The sequence below is a fragment of the Meles meles genome, chromosome 6, assembly GCF_922984935.1.
Source record: "Meles meles chromosome 6, mMelMel3.1 paternal haplotype, whole genome shotgun sequence".
Classification (NCBI taxonomy): Eukaryota; Metazoa; Chordata; class Mammalia; order Carnivora; family Mustelidae; genus Meles; species Meles meles.
The window spans coordinates 18,936,524-18,958,235 of NC_060071.1; the positions used below are offsets into that span (position 1 = coordinate 18,936,524).

The following is a 21,712-nucleotide window of genomic DNA, read 5'->3' on the forward strand; positions in this document are numbered from 1 at the left end:
TTTTTTTTAAGTAGGCTCCACTGTGGAGCCCAATGTGAGGCTTGAACTCATGACTCTGAGCTCAAGACCTGCACTGAGATCAGGAGTCGGACGCTTGACTGACTGAGGCACCCAGGTGCCCCCACAACAGTTTTAAGTAGAAAAACTATCTAGTGATTAAAAATTTGCTTTAAAGAATAGACTCATGTTCACAGAATGGATCATCCATCCACATAAACAGTGAGCTGATCTCTCTTAAAAACAACAACAACAACAACAACAACAACAAAACCTGCTAAGATTTTAGTTTTTTTAGCTATCGCATTAAAAGTAAACACCTCCGAGGGAAATAATAAGTATACTGGATTAAAGAGTATCCCTCCCAAAATTCACATCTACCCAAAATCCGTGAATGTGACTTTATTTGGAGGTAGGGTCTCTGCTGATGTAATCAAGTTAGGATAAGGTTACACTGGATGAGAGTGGCTGTTAATCTAATGACTGGTGTCTACAGGGGGAGATTGGACATATATAGGGAAACACACCTATATAGGGAAAACCTCACGTGCCAACAGAGGAAGAGGCTGGCCTAACACAGCTCCAACCTATAGAACACCAAAGATTGCCAGCAGTCGCCAGAAGATATGAAGAGGCGGAGAAGGATTCTTCTCTGGCACCTTGAGAGAGAGCGTGGCCTGGCTGACACCTTGATTACGGACTTCTAGTCTCCAGAACTATGAGAGAATAAATTTCTGTTGCTTTTAAGTTGCCGGGTTTGTGGCAAATTTGTTAACAGCAGCCCTAGCAAACTAATACAATATCCATCCCAAGTTTTGTGTTAAGTTTGAACCAGTGTAAATTTCAAGTGACATAAAACCGTAGCAGGTGACTTGTCATTTGAGGTATCTTTGTCAGTCATGAGGCTACTCTGAAAGGGCAAAAGGACAGACTTGATTTAGAAAATGCTTCTGAGGGTACTTATTTATTTATTTTTACGATGATATTACAGCACAATTTATAGCAGGGAAAAACAGTTCCTGGAAATAAAATGCTGCTGTTTCACAAAGTGTTCATGCTCTCGTTATATATTGCCTCAATATGTTTCAACAACTTCAAAAGTGGTATGGCATTATATGGGAAAAGATTTTTCTTTTGCAAACGGTAAATGGCACTTTGTAGCTCTTCAAAGCACTTCAGCGTCCTGTAGGATACTCCCAGTTCAGAGACATTCTTTGGGACATTATCACAATTGACAGAGAAGGGAATATTAGACTGTTTTGGAACCAGAGGCCTTGACTGATGCTCCAGGCTGAGCTGTTTTTCACCCGTACCTGTTCCCACTGTGTCCTCAGATTTCTTCATTGCTTCTTGGTGTAAAGATGTTTGTTTACTGTTTGCTGAGTGCTGGTCTGTGCCTTCTGCTTCAGAATCATCAGAGCTATCATAATCCACGAGACTGTGGGAGGCTCGTTGGGGAGACAGACTATTAGCCTGGAGTGTGGCGTGGGTCTCCTTGGACATCACAAGCTGGCTCAGAGATCCAGAAGAAAAATCAGAAGCCCAGGACACTGAAGCATGAACACTTCCGGGACGACCAAAAGCAGCCGAAGGGCTAAGTTCTATTTGGTTGCTGCTTCCGTCCTGAACAAGTGAGGAGCTACAACCGCAAATATTTATGCTATCTTTAGATGCCGTTAGGTCAAAATCCTTGCAAATTGTGAAAAAAACAGCCCAGTCTTTTTGCAGTAATTTTAAGTATCTAACAAAATATTCAAGGAAACAGGTTTCCGATGAAATCAAAAAGTCAAGAAGAACTGAAGAATCAAATCCTATATTTTTCAGTAAGAATAAGAAAATACAGTGTGGATTATAGCCATATTCATGTGTGTGATGATTCCACATTTCTTTTTCTTGGGTCGAGCTTTCAGTAGCTCTACGTTGTCTGAAAATCAAAGTAATGGAGACCCCAGATTAACGACTTTTTACAAAAACAACAGTTTTAACAGACATAATTCACATACCACAAATTCACCTATTAGATTACTTTTTAATCTATGCATTATTTTAAGAGAAAAAATTTCAAAACAATCTCTTCCTCTACAAACTCCATAAATAAAATTCATGGACTTTGGTAGTTCTAATTATTGTCTGTTGAACAGAAGTCCTCTGTTTTCCTGTCTCTTGATATCAGAGTTCCTCATTCCTACCGGTAACTAATTACAGAGGGTAAGATGTGGCTGGAGACTGAGCTCCTTCCTTTCCTTCCACCCTCTTCTCGATAGGGGTGGGCACGGGACCTAGACTGACCACTCAAAGCGCCTCATGCTCCTGGCTACAATGACTGCACCCAGCATGAATCTGTGACCCCGGAGGGCTAATCAGATCCCCACCCCTGGGACTCTTGCTGGAGCTATTCAAGATGGTAACCGAAAGGCTGCTGTTAGCCAGGCACTGCTGGTAGCCCGCCTGAGAATGAATTCAGGGTTGCGAGACACAGACAAAGAGCTATGACCCACGACATGATTGAATCCCTATTACATACAGTGCTATCTGCTGCCAAAATGCCCCTTGGAATGAATTTCTAAAAGTAAGTTAATAAATCCCTCCCCTCCTTTTTTTTTGCTTAGATTAGTTGAGCAAAAATCTCAACTAATAACCAAACGATCTTAACTAAAAAAATTACATTAAAAAAAAATACAACGGCATGAGCACATGCTTCTCTGGACATAGTGAGGTGAAGAAAGTTAGAGATTTAACACAGAGGCTTCCTCTTCCCTGAGCAGTAAGGAGTCAGCTGTGAATACAACTCAGATCTATTCTAAGGGGCTCATCGGCATGTGCATTTTCAGCACCGTTTGGGAGCCTAATTCAAATCACATGCCGGCATTTTGTGTTCTTGATTAGAACCTTTTGAAAATTGGCCCCGAATGCTCAGAGTCTGAAAGCAGTCACTGCCAGCACAGCCATAACGCAAGTACAAACTGGCAGGACAGCACTGCGCCGTCAGGCAGTAGTAAGAAAGCCCTTTCTCTGAAGCCAAGAAAGAAATGGAAATCAAGCAAATACTTTAGGGTTTTAATAAAGCCGAGCAGCAACAGTGTAGAAGGTCATCGGTTACGAGCTTCATAGCCAGTTGCAGATATCTGCCACAGGATGATAGGAGCCCACATACAGCCGCTTTAATAAAGCACGAACAGGCTCAGCACGCCGTGTCATCAGTAACAGCTTCACGACAACCTCGGGGACCCGCCTCAAGTTGCTACCAGCCCCCATTCAAGTGTATGATAAAATGAAAACTTTGAGCTGCTACTTCGGTTACTTCCAAGGCAAAGGTTACCTTTAAAAAGGCCAAAATCACCACACTGAGGCTCATGATGGAAAAGTTAGCGTTGGGGGCGAACAGCATTTTTAAACATCGATTAAATGAAAGTTCGGACAATGGTACGAGCTTACTCCTGACCGCACAGGTAAAACAGATGAAGCGAAACCAGAACCCGTGCTTTGTAGCCCCCCGGTCTAGTTCCACTCCCCCAGATCTGCCGACCCAGCCAAGTTTTCATAATGAGAACTCAGATGTAATCTCATTTTCATGTAGGGCAGGGTTAAAGCAAGGAATTGGAACTTACAAGGAAACCACAAGATTGTTAGGGATTTTTCTTTTCCCCTTAATGATGGAAACTAAATAGTATGTCCAGCACATTATTAAAAATGTTTTCTGCTTTTCTGGCACACAGTTAGTAAAATTACTTCAAAATATACTGGCCTGGTCAACTTTAGGTAGATGCCCAATGATGCCTTGGCAGCCTCCAACATGTCATCGTCCTGTTCTATGAAGACCCTGGAGATCCACTCACACGGATTGTGGGACTGAAGGGAGGGCTGAAGGTGAGGCTTTAAGAAGGTCAGTAACTCAGACATGAAACTCTGTAAATCAACTTCAACAGATGCACATTTCAAAGAGCAGCCGACTGCTTCTGGATGCATTAATATCCTACGATAATTTTATATATAGGCATCTCAAGCACTCCAACGTGGATTGTCGTGATTCACACTTTCAGAAAGCCTGCGAGTTAGGGATTATCTCCACTTTGCAAATTAGGAAACTGAATGTCAGAGGAAAAAAAGTGACTCACTCAACAGGCTACAACTAAAATGTACAACCAGATCATCCACTCACCGCAAGGACCAGATAACTAATTATTTCAGAGAAACTAGAGTTACATGAATTCTTGCTAAAAGCATATAAATAAATGAATAGTAGACAAAAGATATCACTTCACGGGATGCCGCAGCTGTCTGTTACTAGAGGCAACAGAGCAACCCAGCAAAAATCATTTTGCTTTAAAATAACAGGAAATTTTTTTTGTTTGTTTGAAGTATTAAAAGAAAGTACTAGTATTAAGCACAAAAACCAAAAAAGGTTTTGGGGAGTTTTAGCTGTAATTTAAAACTCTGAATCATAGAACATATGCCACCTAGTGTTGTAAATTATAACCACACAGAATGATACCTAGTATGCAGTACCTTGTAGTTAGGACATCCAAAGCAATTCAGGGAAGTCACTGCTTACAATTCAAACCTTTCACTAAAACTATATGCTGTTTGTTTAGAGACATCAACTATTCTTTTTTAGCAGATGAAATGGAAGACATGTCTTCCCCCCACACCTAAATTGAATACCCTACTTTAAACAGTTGTCTTTGGACTGAGTTAACATCCTGGACATTATGTGCAATGATTTCTTAATCAATGTAACTTCTCACATGTTAGTTTTAATTCACTTTCTAGTTATTGATAATCTACATTAGTAGTTACTCAATTTTATGAAGGAAAATAGGAATGAGATACTATAAATATCTGAACTGACTTCTATCATGTGCTTTGAGGTGATTCAATAGCATCTCTGTTTTTAAACTTAGATTATGCTGTACAGTGTAGCCCACAAAATGTTGACATGTTCTTAGTGTAATTCTGATTTTTTAAAGAAAATTTAATTATAATTATGATAACATGTACATTTAATCAGTGGAGTTACAGTCCTGAGATTTGAAAATTATGAATTACTTTGTATCAGTAAACAACTGCTCATTACTTTGCACACAAAAGGAGTTCAGAGAATTACCTTTCATTTCGTTTGCTGAAGTAAGACTTTGAAACTTGATTTCTAAGGATTTAATGATAAGCAGGCTTGCTGCTCTGAGAATAACATGATCTGGACCAGGGATAAGCTCACATGTAGGCTGAACTTCCACTCCACCAAAGCAGGGAGGCTTTCCATGGACAGACAACGTCCTCAATAAGCCCAAATCCATAGCTCGCAAGACAGCATCAGCTAAAGCCAACATGTCTACATCTAAATGCTGATCTGGCGGCATTAGGACAGGGCTAGCTCCCCGACAAAGGTCTTCACCAACTTTCCAGAGAAGGCACTTTTTGATGAAAATGATAAATTTCCTTTTGACAAAAGCCTGAACAGGCCAGGTAATAACGTCTAGCACACAAGAAGGTTTCAAAAATAAAATCCTCTGGCAAGTGAAATGTAGTTTCAGGTGGATTCTGGAAGCTATAAGAAGTTCAAGTAATTCCAGGGAACATATCAAGCTGTTTATTATTTTAGAGGTATCTTGGCAGCGTTCAAAATGATGAGAAAATAACGAACTGTAAAAAACTTCGAAAATAGTGTCAAAAGAAGTCAGGAACTGCTTTAAAATTTCTGCAATGAGAAAAACAGTAGTTATAAACAAGAGGAAAAGTGAAGGCTTCATAAAACAATTTACAATTCAATTTTTATAAATATCACTTTACAAGATGAAAAAATGGATTTGGATGGTTTAATGTGAACAAACGAAGGCACAGAATAACAGGTAATAAGATGTGGTATATATTCTACAATAGAGTATTACTCAGCCATGAAAAAGAATGAAATCTTGCCATTTGCAATGACGTGGATGGAGCTTGAGTATGCTATGCTAAGTGACATGAGTCAGTCAGAGAAAGACAAATGCCATATGATTTCACTCATATGTGGAATTTAAGACACAGAACAGATGAACATGGAGAAAGGCAGGCCCCTGCTGAGCAGAGAGCCAGATGTGTGGCCTGATCCCAGGATCCTGGGATCATGACCTGAGCCGAAGGCAGACACTAAACTGACTGAGCCACCCAGATGCCCCCAGAAAACAGACTTTTAACTACAGAGAACAAAGTGAGGTGTACTGGAGGGGAGGTGGTTGGGGGAGGATGGGTTAAATGGGTGATGGGGATTAAGGAGGACACTTGTCATGAGGACTGGGTGTTGTATGTAAGTGATGAATCACTAACTTCTACTCCTGAAATCACTATTACACTATATGTTACCTAGAATTTAAATAAAAACTTGAAACAAACAAAAGAACAAAGCTAATAACTACAGTTAATTATCCATTTTACAAATATCAAAAGGGACACATAATAATAGCATTAATTTTTTCCTTATAATGTTTCATTTTAAAAAGGTATCTTCAGTCAAAAAATTTGGAGTGAGATTCTTTAGTTTTTCATACTTCAGGACAGATCAATGCTATAAAGTAAGTTTTAATCTTCATTATAAAATATAATCGTCCTTGGGAGCAAAAGAATGACATTTATGGGGAACCGTAATTTGTACCTGTTTTCTGGGAACATGTATCTTTAAAGACTTCTTTTATTATAAAAGTCAGGGTCCAGAGGCAGTATACTGCCTTCTCATTTTCAGGGTATTCAGAAAGATTTTTTTGGCAAAAAGCAATCCAGGAATTGCTAAATGTTATCTATAAGAAAACAAAAATAGCAAGTTATATTAGAAAATTTTCTTTACAATTGCAAATTACCTATTATATACAACTCTGTAAAATACTGTTTACTCCCTTGCCCCCAACCCCCCCAAAAAGAGTCTAGTATTTGGTAAAACAAGAAAGACACAAATATCCTAATACTCTCTAAGTAAAAAAATTCACTGTGCTATAGAAATAAAGGCTCAGCATGAAACATGAAAATATTAGCAATGATTATTTCTAGGTGGTAGAATGATGTGTGATTTTTATTTTGTTCTTTATATTTCTCTCATTTCCCAAATTTTCTACTAGTAAAATGCCACCTTTTGTATATAGAAAAAAAATGTTACTTTGAAAAAGGAACAAGTACTTATAGCTTAAATAAATCGGGAGATGCTTACATTTATTAACTAATTTAGAGACAGAAAAATCTGATGTTCAATTTGTTTGTGTTTTTTTTTCATCATGCTGAGGGCCATTCTTAGCATTTCTTTATACTGAACCTGTAAAAACGGTTCCTAAATCTTTTTTTGGAGGAAAGGAAGCAGGCCTACTTGCTCCTTTGAGAAACTGAAGAACTTATAGACTGACTTGAAACCCACCCTTCAAGTGAAGAAACTGATTTATCATGACTTATGACATATTTAAGCCTCTAATCTTTGATACAAGTCACTATTATATTACTATATTCTTATACTTTTATGGATTTCTGTTATTGAAAGAGCAAACATTTTACTGATACAAACATCTGAAGGGTAAAATCGAATGTCAAAGAACAATTTTAAAGAAACCATGAAAGAAAAGAGCATAATTTGATTACTTATCTTACCTTTTCTCTCAACTGGAAATACAGAAGTAATGCAAGGCACTTTGCAGCCATGTGAGATAACAATTTATCTGAGTCTTGGAACATACAGGTCTACGGGAAAACAAATAAACTTACCCACTATTACTGAATGTTTTTAAAACTTCTGTTTTAAACATCTAGATCTAAAGAAAAACCCCCAAAACAAAACAAAACAAAAACCCACAGAAAAAAAATGGCTTACTAATTTAGAATCGATATCAGACGATTTCAAAAGAATTTTAATTATATCTCTGTATTTCTCCTTTGCACGGAAGTCAGTTTCAACAGACAATATTCTGGTTATCATCACTTTGATTACTGTTAACTGAAGGAGCGCTATTTCTCGGGCACTGCCTATCGGCGAGTGGTTCTTCAAACACACAGGCACAACAGAAATGGTAGCCAAATTGGCAGAGGATGGCTGATGCTTGTCCTGGACATCATGGGGGTTTGGGGATTCCGAAGAGGTGGTTGTGGAGCAGTCTTGATCCAAAGATGCTGGGTTGAGATAAAAGATGTAATCATGGTCCTCATTTTCAAGTGTGGCTCCCAGAAGGACCTTCTTGTATAATTGTTCTAAAACGTCAAGGAAAGCTTTCATTGGGACTGCCAAAATGCATCTCATGAGAAAGCTGACAATTCCAAACCGTAAATATTAGTCTCAGAAATGTGACAAATCTGTAAGATGTTTCTTCAGTAAAACCTAAAATAGGAAAAATAATTGTAAAATTATAAGCATCAGGGGCGCCTGGGTGGCTCAGTGGTTTAAGCTGCTGCCTTCAGCTCAGGTCATGATTTCAGGGTCCTGGGATCGAGTCCCACATCGGGGGCTCTGCTCAGCAGGGAGCCTGCTTCCCTCTCACTCTCTCTGCCTACTTGTGATCTCTCTCTGTCAAATAAATAAATAAAATCTTAAAAAAATATATATATATCATATTACAGGGGAAAGGCATCTGTCCCCACTTAATCATTTAGCCTCTCAAGGAAAAGGTAATACTGACTGCTTAATTTCTAAAATGGAAGACTGGTAATAAGAACATTATTTTAAGACTGTAAAAATGAAGTGTATGCTTTCCAGACAGATTTAAGACCATAAAATTATTTTTAATTTTATCAGAGTAGAAACTTCATTTCTCTAACAGTTTTCAATGGGCCATGAGGGCCTCTTAATCTTGGCACTACTGACATTAGGGGCTGGATAATTTTGTTGTGGGGGAGCTGGCCTGTGCATTGTAGGAAGTTTAGCAGCATTCCTGGCCTCTACCCACTGGATGCCAGTAGTACCTCCCTTGGGGGCTGGGGGCATAACCATGCAGGCTGACACCCCCGGGGCCACCTCCAATTAATTAACTTTCACCTTCAACTAACTGATGAAAAACCTAGTTAGATTGCTGTGTGGCCAAATGCGGTGTGGTCAAATGCGGTGACTGATGATTAATTCACAACTTAAAATTAAATAAGAGGAAGATCCTTGGCCAGCACTTTCAACCTTAAATAAAAAAATGAAAAACGCCATGCCAAGAAAAAGACAAGATGTTATGCAAAAGTAGTCCAAACGTGAGCACACTGTACTTGTAGCTGGATACAACTTGAGACCCTCCCGCTGTCCTGGACTCTGACATGATAGACACCAGCAAGAGTGAGGAGAAGGGAAAGGGCATTTAGGGTCAGGAATGGCTTATAAAGCAAGGATCATGGACGATCACTGATAGATGAGTATTAGAGGATATTTTACGGGTAATACGATTATTAATGTAGTTGCTACAGAGCAAGCATAGCTGGGAAAACTTAAGACTTTGGCAGAAGTTAGAAATCACAGAATATCCTTCCAATGGAAGGCTAAGCCTCTGGGAATACGATCCTTTGGGGCTTAGTCCTTTCATTGCCTTTGAGCTATTTCATACCTTTGTAAATTTGTTGATTGCTGATGGCAATGCAAATAATTCCTGCCTATAGACATGCACATAACTGTCCAGTGGAGGGGCAACCCTCCTCTCAGCAGGGGAAAGCCAGTTTTGCTTCTATTTGTAAACTCAGCTCTACATTCCTTTACTCCATATAAATTCATGGTTCTTTAATTTTTCCTTTAAAACGGTTGTGACATCTGCCTAGTTCTTTCATTAGCTAATGAGTTAAATAAAATCACTGATACAGTAAGTTCATTTTGTATGAGTCATGACTTTGTCCTCTTCCAATTTATCCTTTAATAAAGTCCAAGGATTGCCTCCATCTACTCCGGCCCACTTATAAATGCCCAGTCCATAGTCCATCTTTATCTTTGGTCCTCGCTGGAGGAGTCCTAGAAGGGCTGTCACTGACAGTGGGTCTCACTTCTCCAGTACGGCCACTGGCCTGCCCCTGGTCTTTACACCTCCCTCTCCACTGGTTTCTTCCCCCTTGCTTGGCTTCTAAGGAATTTCAATTCCAGATCACCCTGACAGGACAAAACTGCCTTGTTTTTGTCCTATAGTGTAAAAATGGGTATGAAGAGCCCTATAGATGGTAACTTAAAGTTATGAATGAAATTCTCCCTGGTAAAGTTTCTCTGAATCCTCTTTTGAAACTGTGGTGAACATCCCACACGATTTGGAAACATAACTAATAATCAGGAACCTTGTTCCATCTGATAGCGTTCAATGTTATCTGTTACCTGAACACGGTGCTCCTGGAAAGCAAGAATGATTAATGTTCCAGGAAAGGGCTCACCATATTCCCAGACTGACCTCACCTTTACGCTTTCACACTGACTGCCCTTGTTTCCTAAACCCCCACATTTCCTCCTTCTTCTTTGCGAGGTGTCCCATTAATGAACATTCTCCCTGTTGTAAAAGCCTGAATAAAATTATCTTCTTAATTGTCTGATGAGTTTTATCTGCGACAAACAGAAACTAGCTTTCACATTCTACTTCAGGGTCCATTTCCATTGTACTTATTTCACTTTATATTTTAGTTATGACAATAACATTTCTTCCCAACAAGACTACTGACATCTTTTATTGAAGTTGACATAAACTATTACATTTTTATATGTCAAATATTCTGTGACAATAGACTATTTTAGGTTGTAACTAATATCATATGTGTAAACCTATTGTAATTTTTTTTAAAGATTTTATTATTTGACAGAGATCACAAGTAGGCAGAGAGGTAGGCAAAGAGAGAGGAGGAAGCAGGCTCCCTGCTGAGCAGAGAGCCCCATGTGGGACTTGATCCCAGGACCCTGGGATCATGACCTGAGCTGAAGGCAGAGGCTTTAACCCACGGAGCTACCCAGGTGCCCCAAACCTATTGTAATTTTTAGCCACAAATGAAATTATTTTTATTTCAATGCTATAGAAGTAACAATACTTCCATTAAGAGGCACCTGGTTGGCTCAGACGGTTAGGCATTAGACTCTTGGTATTTGCTCAGGTCATGACCTCAAGGCTGTGGGATCGAGTCCCCACTGGGCTCCAAGCTTTACATGGAGTTTGCTTGGGATTCTCTCCTCTGTCCCTCCCCCTGTGCTCTCTTTGTCAAATAAATAAATAAATAAATAAATAAATAAATATTTTTAAAAAACCTTTCAATAGTACTTCTATAAATCTTTTTTTTTTTTTTTTAGAGATTTTTATTTATTTGACAGACAGAGATGACAAGCAGGCAGAGAGGCAGGCAGAGAGAGAGGGGGAAGCTCCCCGCCGAGCAGAGAGCCCGATGCGGGGCTCGATCCCAGGACCCTGGGACCACAACCCAAGCCGAAGGCAGAGGCTCTAACCCACTCAGCCACCCAGGTGCCCCGCTTCTATAAATCTTAAGTCCTTAAATTTTACAACTAATGTAAATAAAATTGTGGGTATTCAACCATTTTTGACCTAAAAAAGGGTCATTTCAAATGGTTCAAACATTTCAGCATGCAAAACTAAAGTGAATACCAGTAAATAAATAGATACATAGATAAGCAAGCAAGCAAGCATTTCAGGGGGGGAATGGGCCATTTTCTATCATCGTGGGATCTAGGTTCTTTGCTAAGAGTAGTTATGAGTAATCAGATTGAAAAGCATTAGCTGGGGCCCACAAATGCCAGGCAGGTGTAGGGGTGCTAAAGACAGGCTGCCCCAAAACGTGCCACTCTGGCACATTGATTATTTTAGGTAAAAGTTACTTCAGAGACAGCCTGTGCAGGAAGGACACTCAGACCCTCCCCTGCCCCCTGAAAACAGGAAATAAATCTTCCATGCTAGAGGGAACCTCCCAGAATCAGAAGGTAGAGACATCCTGATCTCCACTGATAAGAAATTGAGAGCCAGGAAGTCTGTATAAATAATCCTTTTACGAATTTACTAGCACAACCCAAATTCTCTTAAGAATTCCTTACTAATTAAAGTGTCCAAAGTTAGGTTTTCTGTCCCGTCAATTTGTCACAGATTATTGTCTCTCTGTCTAAAAATGTATAAAAACTGCCTGTCTTGATCATTTCTTTAGGTGTCAATGTCATTCCCGGGCCTCTGTGCACATGTAATAAAACTGTTTTTCTTTTTCCTGTTAACCTGTCTCATCTAAATTTGAGTCTTCATTCAGCTGGAAGACCGTGAAGGACAGAGAAAGAATTTTCCCTCCCTTCACAGGTACCAAATAAATGAAGAGGACAGATGCTAGGCTGGTTCAACTATGACTAAGCATCACTCTTTCCTCATTACAATGTCTTTGATGCTGGCCAAAGAAATCTGCACTGAAACAAATGTCTGTGGGTAGCCTATTGAGAATTATAGCCTTTTTTTTTTTTTAAAAGGATTTATGGTATTAAATGAAAAGACAAATCCTGAAAAAATGAACTAGGGTATTTGACCAACCACACCTTTTTCCTGAAGTGTCTGTTACAGGGGTAGTATATCTCAAGCTCCTTTCCATGCTGGTCTGGAGGAAGGTACACCTCTCAGACAAGTTTTTAAACCAGCTGTACTGGATATAGGAAAGGTCTAATTAAGACAAGAAATGGGTAGTGTTTTTAAAGAGGTCTGTTTTGTTGTTGTTGCTTGTTTTTTGGTTTTTTTTTTTTTTGGAAAATACCTCTTGGCAGAGAATGACTACCAGGTGGCCACAGGGGGTACCCAGTACAAGCATAAAATTTGCCTCAGGTCTCTCTTTTACTGCTTAAGTACTGTAAATGATTTGAATTGTGTATTCTATTCCTAACAGAAGCATACATGTCTTAATACAAAAGTACTGTATTCCCACTCATCTTCACACAAAATTGATGCTTCAGGAATAAGAATTGCTAAAGTTTAGGGGCACCTGGGTGGCTCAGTTGCATAAGTGTCTGCCTTCAGCTCAGGTCACAATTTTGGGGTCCTGGGATGAGCCCCTCATCAGGCTCCCTGCTCATCAAGGAGGCTGGTTCTCCCTCTGCCCCTCCCCCAACTTGTGTGTGCATGGCACACACACTCTCTCTCAAATACATAAAATCTTAAAAAAAAAGAAAAAGAAAACGAATTGCTAAAATTTATTGTATGCCTATTATGTTCCAAACATGGTTTTAAGTGAGTATTAAGTTCACAACAGCTTTATGAGGTGGATAATTATCATACCTATTTTACAAATAAGGTAATTAAGGCAAGGAGAGATTCAGTTATAGAGCTAGTTAAGTGGCAGAGCCAGGATTTGAACCTACACAGTCTAATATCAAAGCCTCTGGTCCTCCCCAAATTTGCTCTGATGCTCCAAGTCTCAAGAATATGGAGGAATAGAGGACTTCTAATAACCTTCCCAAGTGAAAACTGTAACTCACACAGTCTAATTTTTAACACTTTCTAGATTTTCTCCTACAGTACTGTAAATCAGAATACCTATCCTTAGAATTATTTTCATATGCTGCACAATATCTAAACTCAAGGTCAATTACTATACAACTTTCTAATGCAAACCAAGTTCAATTTTTTCAAAAGATACTCAGCAACCAAAGGTTAAAACATTAATCAGGCCATCCATTTGATTGAATTTTTATATTAAATTACTTTCAGAAGCTACATCAAACCCAGGATGAAAAGCCAAACTATCCACAGATTATACTTTGATTATCAGCCACCAATAGTTTAAAGGCAATTTAATATGAGTGACTAAGACCTTGACTTGACTTCACTTAAAATGATTTCAACTTTTTACAAAAATTAACTCAAAGTGCATCATGGGCTTAAAACTTAAGATTTTTAGGAAAAAAGAAAAAAGCAGGAGAAAAATCTTTAGGATTCAAGGCTAGGCAAAAAGTTCTTAAACTTGGCTGTCAAAGCAGTCTCTAAAGTAAAAACTAATAAACTAGATCTCAACAAGATTAAAAACTTTTGCTCTGCAAAGGACCCTTTCAAGAGTAGAAAAGATAAGTTATAGACTGAAAGAAGATATTCGCTACTCACATAATCAAAAGGCTAGTATCTACAATATATAAAGGATTCTCAAAACTCAGTATTTCAAAAGATAGTAATAATCAGAAAATGGGCAAGAGACATAAACAGACCCTCCTCTGAAGAGGATATACAAATGGCAAAAAAGTGCACAAAAAGATGTTCACCACATTAGCCACTGGTAAACATATAAAATCACAGGAAATACCACTTTCAGTACAGATGAAATAAAAATTTGTGATGCCAACTTCTGAAGAGGATATGGAGAACCAAACTAGTTTTACATTGCTGGTGAGATTATAAAATGGTACAGTGGGGCGCCTGGGTGGCTCAGTGGATTAAGCCGCTGCCTTTGGCTCGGGTCATGATCTCAGGGTCCTGGGATCGAGCCCCGCATCGGGCTCTCTGCTCCGCGGGGAGCCTGCTTCCTCCTCTCTCTCTGCCTGCCTCTCTGCCTACTTGTGATCTCTCTCTCTGTCAAATAAATAAATAAAATCTTTAAAAAAAAAAAAAAAAAAAATGGTACAGTCACTCTGGAAAACAGTCTGGTAGTTTCTTTAAAAAACTAAACATACTCTTAACCATATGTTCCAGCAATCGCACTCCTTGGTATTTACTTGAAGGAGCTGAAAACTTATTTCAACACAAAAACCTGAACACAGATACACAGAGCAACTTTATTCATAGTTTCCAAAATTCGGAAGCAGTGACGACGTCCTTACGTGGGTAATAAACTGTGGTATATTCAGACAATGGAATATTATTCAGTGCTAAAAAGGAAGAGCTATTGAGCCATGAAAAGACATGAACGAACCTTAAATGCATAGTACAAGTTAAAAAAAGCCCACCTGAAAAGGCTATATACTGTGTGATTCCACCTACATGGCATTCTGGAAAAGGTAAAACTACAGAGACAGTAAAAAGATCAGTGGCTGCCAGGGATTGGGGTGCAGGAAAGGAGTGAATAGGTGAAGCACAGATTTTTAGGGCAGTGAAAGGATTCTGTATGACCCTATAAAAGTGGATATGTGTCATTGTATGTTTGTCCAAATTCAGAGAATGTGTACAGCCAAGAGTGAACCCTAGCATGAACTATGGACTTTGGGTGATAATGATGTGTCAACTTAGGTTCTTCAATTGTAACAAATGTTAGCACTCAGGGGGGAGGGTGGGCGTGTTGATAACGCAGGGGAAGGGTATGCAAGGGGCAGGAGGAATATATACAGAAAGTTTCTGTATTTTCTGATCAATTTTGCGGTGACCTAAAACTGCTCTAAAAAAATAAAATCTTTAAAGCAAAATAAGAAACTAAATATGCAACTACTGTATGACCTAAATATTACAAACCTGGGCAGTTACTCCAGTAAAATGAAGACTTAGATTCACATAAAAAGCTGTACATTAGAGTTCAAAGCAGGTTCATTTATAATATCAAGAAACTGAAGATAATCCAGATGTCCTTCAGTGTATGAATGGTTATACTGTGGTACATTCACACCATACAGGAATACTACACAGCAATAAGAAAAGAACTATTGATACATGTAATGATTTGGATAGTTCTTAGGGAATTTTGCCAAGAGAAAAAAGCCAGTCTCAGAAGGTTGCATACTGAGTGGTTCCATCCTTGAAATGACAAAGTTAGAGAGATGGAGAAGAGATTCGTGGTTGCTAGAAGTTAGGGAGGTCTCCTCCCACTTGGTGGGTAGAGTTATAAAGGCCAACACAAGGGATCCTTGTGATCATGGAACTGGTGAAGGCAACACTAACCTACAGATGTGATAAAAATTTCACAGAATTAAATATACACACAGATAAACAGAGGTAAGACAGGAAATCTGAACAAGATCAGTGGATTATACTAATGCTAATATCCTGGTTGTGATAGTGTGTGACAGTTGTAAAAGACAGTACCATTGGAGGAAACTAGTCAAAGGGCGCACAAGATCTCTCTGTATTATTTCTTACAACTGCATGTGAATCTACAATTTCTCAAAATTAACAATTCAATTAAAAATATAATAGTTTCAGGGGTGCCTGAGTGGCTCAGTCAATTAAGCATCTGACTTTTGATTTCGGCTGAGGTCATGATCTCAGAGTTGTGGGACTGAGCCCAGCAGTGGGCTCCACGTTCAGCAGGGAGTCTTTTTGTCCCTCTCCCTCTGTTCCTCTCCCTGCCTGCACTCTATCTCTAAAATTAAAAAAAAAAATCTTTAAAAAAAAATCTTTTTAAAAATATACAATAATTGCAGCTATCGACATCAGTCTTCTGATCCCAAGCGTTAATATGCATAGGATTTCACGAATATCAACTAAATATATATGTAAATGTATCAGAACTTTGATTTTAAAAATTCATAGATAGAAAACTGAGCAGTATCATGTTTTAAAATGTTAAGCTATTTTCCTAAAAAATATTTCTAAGTAAAAACTAGGTGGAAATTTTAAGTGCATAGTCTACTCATTAGAAAACATTCTGTCATCATCGAATTTCAAAATTATTTAAAAACCAAGTTGCTAGTAATTTAATCCTTCTTTGTATACAGAAAACAACAACAATAAAAAAAATGCTACTATCTTCTTTAGGAGATTTTCTTTAAACAACCCATATAGTTAAATTCAGAAAAATAATTACTTTCATGGCCAATGTTACAATGAAAAAATGCTTCTTTTTATATGAAAAGTTACTACAGTTTACCAATCAACTGGGAAACTCAGAATTTGGGCTTTGGCTTAATGCAACAATAGGTTCAAATCTGATCACAGCCCAACTGGACACTTATTGTATATTGCCCTATTAATGAAAATGCTGTGATTGTAGAGGGAGAAACTGAGGCACTCTAAACAAAGGTTATCTTTTAGGATTCTGGTTCCTGTCCCAACTAAGACAGCAATCATTTTGTCCAAACAAATAAATGAGTGTTTAGAGTCTACAGAAAGTTCGAGAGTGGCGCCAAAGTTAGAGAGGCTAATGAGGGTGGCTAAGGCACTGAGAAGGTCTGGAAGACAAGAGGACAGAGGCTCCCATCATCTCTGTCTAGCACCAGAGTCATTAAAGCTGGTCCACTATGACTGCAAGCGGACCTCTCCCTCCTACAAAAGATGGAGGGGGAAAGGATATCTTCCAAGAGCATGTCACATGCTGGGCATTTTCCCTTTGACCTCCTAGTCCCACTCTATCTTTCTCCATGCCTCAGCATGCTCCAGTATTGGAAGTCCCAGGTACAGCAATCAGGCAAGAAAAAGAAATAAAGGGTATCAGAATCGGAAAGGAAGAAATAAAACTATCTCTGTTTGTGGATGATATGATTTTATATAAAGAAAATCCTAAAGACTCAACTAAAAAATGTTAGATCTAATCAATAAATTCAGTTGAAGTTTCAGGATACAAAATTAAATATGAAAATCAGTAGCATTTCTATAACTAACAACAAATTTTCTGAAAAAGAAATAAAGAAATTGATTCCATTTATAATAGCATCAAAAATAATAAAACACTTCGGAATAAGTGAAACTAAGGAAGTGAAAGATTTGTGAAAATCACAAAACACTGAGGAAAGAATTCTAAGACACAAATAAATGGAAGGTAACCTGTGTTCTTGGGCTGGAATAATTAATATTGTTAAAATGTCAATACTACCAAAAGCCATCTATTGATTCAATGTCATCCCTATTTACATTCCAATGATACTTTGACAGAAATAGAAAAAACACTCCAAATATTTATATGGAACACAAAAGACCCCAAATAACCACACAGACACACACACACAAAATTGTGAGAAAGAGCAAAGCAGAAGGCCTCCCAGTTCCTGATTTCACGCTATACTATAAAGCTAGTCACCAAAACAGTATGGTACTGGCATAAAAACAAACAGACCAATGGAAGAGAACTGAGAGCCCAGAAGTCAAGCCCCATATATATAGCCAACTAATATCTGACATGGGAGTCAGGAATATTCAATGGAGAAAGCCAGTCTTTTCAATAAATGGTGCTGAGATAATCTGATATTCACATGTATAAGAATGAAATTGAACCCATATCTTAGACTCACAAAAATTAACTCAAAATGGATCAAAGTCTTAGATGTAAGACCTAAAGCTCCAGGAAGAAAACAGGAATAAAGACCCTTGACATGGGTGTTGGTAATGGTTTTTTGATGACACCTAAAGCACAAGCAACAAAATAAATAAGCAAGTAGAACTATACCCAACTAAAAAGCTTCCGCATAGTTGAATAAGTCATCAACAAGATAAAGAAAACCTACAGAATAGAAAAAAAATGTTCGCAAACCACACATCTGATAAGGAATTAATTAATACCCAAAATATATAAAGAACTCATAAAACTCAGTAAAAAAAATCACAAATAATCCGATTTAAAAAAATGGGCAAAGGGGCTAAATAGACCTTTTTCCAAAGAAGATCTGTAAAAGGCCAACAAGGTACCTGAAAAGATGTTCAGCATCACCACTCACTAGGGAAATGTAAATTAAAACTACAATGAGATATCACCTCACATCTGTTAAGTTACCATCATCAAAAAGAGATAACAAATGCTAGTAAGATGTGGAGAAAAGGGAACCCTTGTGCACCGCTTCTGGCAATGTAAATTCGTGCAACCACTATGGAAGGCAGTATAGAGGACCCTTAAAAAATTAATAATAGAACTACCTTATGATATGACAATTCCACTTCTGAGGATATACCCCAAAGAATCAAAAACACTAACTTGAAAACACATCTGTACCCCTGTGTTCCTAACAGCATTATTTATGATGGAAGTGGAAGTGCCCTAGTGGATGAAAGGCTGTGGTATGTATCTACGATGGAATATTATTCAGCCATAAAAAAAAAAAAACGAGGAACTCATTCCATTTGTAACAACATGGATGGACCTTAAAGGCATTGTGCTAAGTTAAATTAGTCAGAAAAAGACAAATACTGTATGATCTCACTTATATGTGGAATGTAAACAAATAAAAAACAAAACCCAAACTCACAGCAAAAGAGATCAAACTTGTGGTTATCAAAGGCAGAGGGTGGGTGGAGGGGGAATTGGAGGAAGGTGGCCAAGAGGTACGAACTTCCAACTACAAGTTAGAGAAATACTAGGGATATAAGGTGACTATTGCTGACACAGCTGTAGAATACATGGGAAGGCTGCTAAGACAGTAAATCCTAAGAGTTTTCACCACAAGAAAAAAAAATCCCCTTTTTTCTTTCATTTCTTTTTATTGTATCTATAGGAGAAGACAGATATTAGCGGAACCTACTATGGCAATCATTTCGCAATATACGTAAATCAAACTACCGTGCTGTTTGCCTTAAACTGATATAGTAATGTATATCAATTATTTCACAATAAAATGGGGGGGGGAATGTTGGGATCTTTAAGTGTTCAGTCCTCCATGTCCTTTCCCTTCTTAAAGCAATTTCATGGACTCTCTCAATGTCTTCGATCACTACCTCCATGCTGACAACTTCAGAATCCAGTTAGGGTCTAGCTGTCTTCTGGGTTCTGCACTCAAGTAGCTAAATGCCATCAGAGAGTTCTACTTGGAGGGCCCGCAGGCACTTTCAGCACAAATTGAACTCAGCTTCTATGGTCCCTCAGACTTGTTTTCCTCAGCCTCTAAGTTTATGGTGACCATATCTCTTAGGTATACCAGCTAAAAATATGACATTTTTCTGAACCCTTCCTCAGCCCACTTCTCTCCACCCTCCCTGGCATTACTGTAGTACACCACTTCCACCCAGACAACGAACAGATTTCTTGCTAAATCGTTGTTTCTTAGCCTACCCTACACCCACTTTCTTCTGAAAAACTTCTCCATTCTCCTTAGGATAAAATCCAACCCTGGACATAGCTTAGCAAGTCCTTCAAGATCTGCCTTTTGGAGTCCTCTCACCAATCTGCCACACACACTAAGCCACAGGCTTTCTCTAAAGTTCTCGGAAACCGTGAACTTTAAGGGTTCCCAAGCTTTGCTTGGCACATTCTTTCTGACTAAGCCACATTCAACCTTCTCCCACCCGCTCTCAACCTTTAATTTGAAAATCTGCAGTCCCGGGGAAGCCTTTTACATATCCAACTCAGGATTAGGGGGCCCTGCCAAGAACTCCTTCAGCCTATACTGAAGTGTTTATATCACTGCATTGTCTATAATTATTTTCTGGTTTGGTTTCCCCACACTTTGACTATGAGCTTCCCTGGGCAAGACTGAGCTCCTTGCTTATATAGGCCAACAGGTAGCTCATGAGGAAAGCACCAAAACATGTATTCTTGAAGGAATGATAGTGTAAAAGAAGACAATCGAAAGGGTCTGCAGTGACCACTGTCTATCACACAACATCTTACTATATCTCATTCCATAAAAGCAACTGATACATTAAATTACTTCCTTTGTATAAATAAGGAGGCCATTCTGTCTGGACATTGGTGGTAGCCAAATGTCTGGTGTACTGGATGACTTAATTTAAAATAATATTAGCGCTTGTCTGGATTACTATAATAGTCTTCCGCATTTGCAGCAACCCTGCTCCCGCTAGTCTTTTCCACAGAGCAGCCAGCCAGCGATCTTTTCAAAACATAAATACGATATTGTAACTTCTCTACCATGGCTTACACGGTCCCGCAAAGGTTTGCCATCCGCCCACATCCCCCATCTTATTACCATTCTCCCTCTTACCCACTCTGCTTGACTACGCACGCGGGTCTTCTTTCTTGCCGTTTCTGTTAAACATCAAAGGTTATTCCAGGATCAGAGGCTTTGCACTGTTGATTCTACCTGCCTGCAAAATTCTTCCCTCCGCCCCGCTCCATACCCCCGATCTTGCCATGGTTGTTCCTCCCCATTCAGATCGCCGCTCAAATGTCACTTTTTCAGAGACCTTTCCTGATCACCTATCTAAAATAGTCGACATGTCCTAGGCAAACTCGATCCTCTTATTCTCCTTGACTTTATTTAACCTAACCCTATGTAATTATTTTGTTTATCTATCTCCCCTGTCAAAGCGTAAGTTCCACGAGGACCATTGATTGTATATACCTCGTTCACTGTCGTCTCCCTAACGGCTAGAAGAGTGCCCGGCCAATAAACACTTGCTAAATGAATACAGGCACTCAATAAACATGTCCATCTCGCGTATTTTCCATTCTCCTCTCCCCTTCATTGTCAGAAATCCGTGAGGGTCGCTGTCCCTGCAGAAAAGCTCTTGAAGCGTCACCGCCATTCCGAAAAAGAGTCCTCTTTTCCTCTCCAGGCGAGGCAAGTCCAGCCTGGTAGTAGCTAATGGGGCCTCAGGGACGGAAAAATGAGCCACGGACCCGGCACTCTCCTCTGAAGAGCACTGAGAGGGGGCTGCGGCACCAAGCGTCCCTCTCCTCGCTTCCTGGGGACTGCCGCCTCCCCAGCCTTAGCCCCCTGGACCAGCCTCTGAGTCAGCCGTACACACGCCTTCCCCTCCGCGGAGCTCCGCTGCCGCTCCCAGTTACCTGTCGGAGATCTGGGTTGGGAGACCCAGCCTTTACACCGCCATTCGAACGAACAGCACCACCCTCCAGGCCACCGTAATTCGGGGAACGCACAAGCCGATCTCTTCCTCCGCATGCGCAGAGATCCAGCTCGGCGTGCAGTGTCTCTTAGCAACCGCATGGAGTCCCTCCGCCAGGGGCGGAGCATCGGAAGCCACCGGGGGGAAGCCGAGGGGGAAGT

General features: G+C 39.4%; 1 protein-coding gene across 2 annotated transcripts; it reads right to left on the reverse strand.

Annotated features, from left to right (window-relative positions):
- Positions 1 to 925: 925 nt before the first annotated feature.
- LINS1 (lines homolog 1) lies at positions 926 to 21,585 on the reverse strand. Of its 2 annotated transcripts, none has more exons than XM_046010136.1 (8): positions 21,493 to 21,585; positions 20,691 to 20,730; positions 7,820 to 8,320; positions 7,600 to 7,689; positions 6,626 to 6,767; positions 5,102 to 5,692; positions 3,743 to 3,914; positions 926 to 1,921 (listed from the first exon to the last, which is right to left on the reverse strand). In XM_046010136.1, exons 3-8 carry the CDS (start codon positions 8,240 to 8,242, stop codon positions 1,039 to 1,041), a joined length of 2,301 nt encoding a protein of 766 aa, XP_045866092.1. In that variant the 5' UTR covers positions 8,243 to 8,320; positions 20,691 to 20,730; positions 21,493 to 21,585; the 3' UTR covers positions 926 to 1,038. The 2 variants fall into 2 exon arrangements, with proteins under 2 accessions (XP_045866092.1, XP_045866091.1); XM_046010135.1 differs by having other exon boundaries at positions 20,687 to 20,730.
- Positions 21,586 to 21,712: the final 127 nt, after the last annotated feature.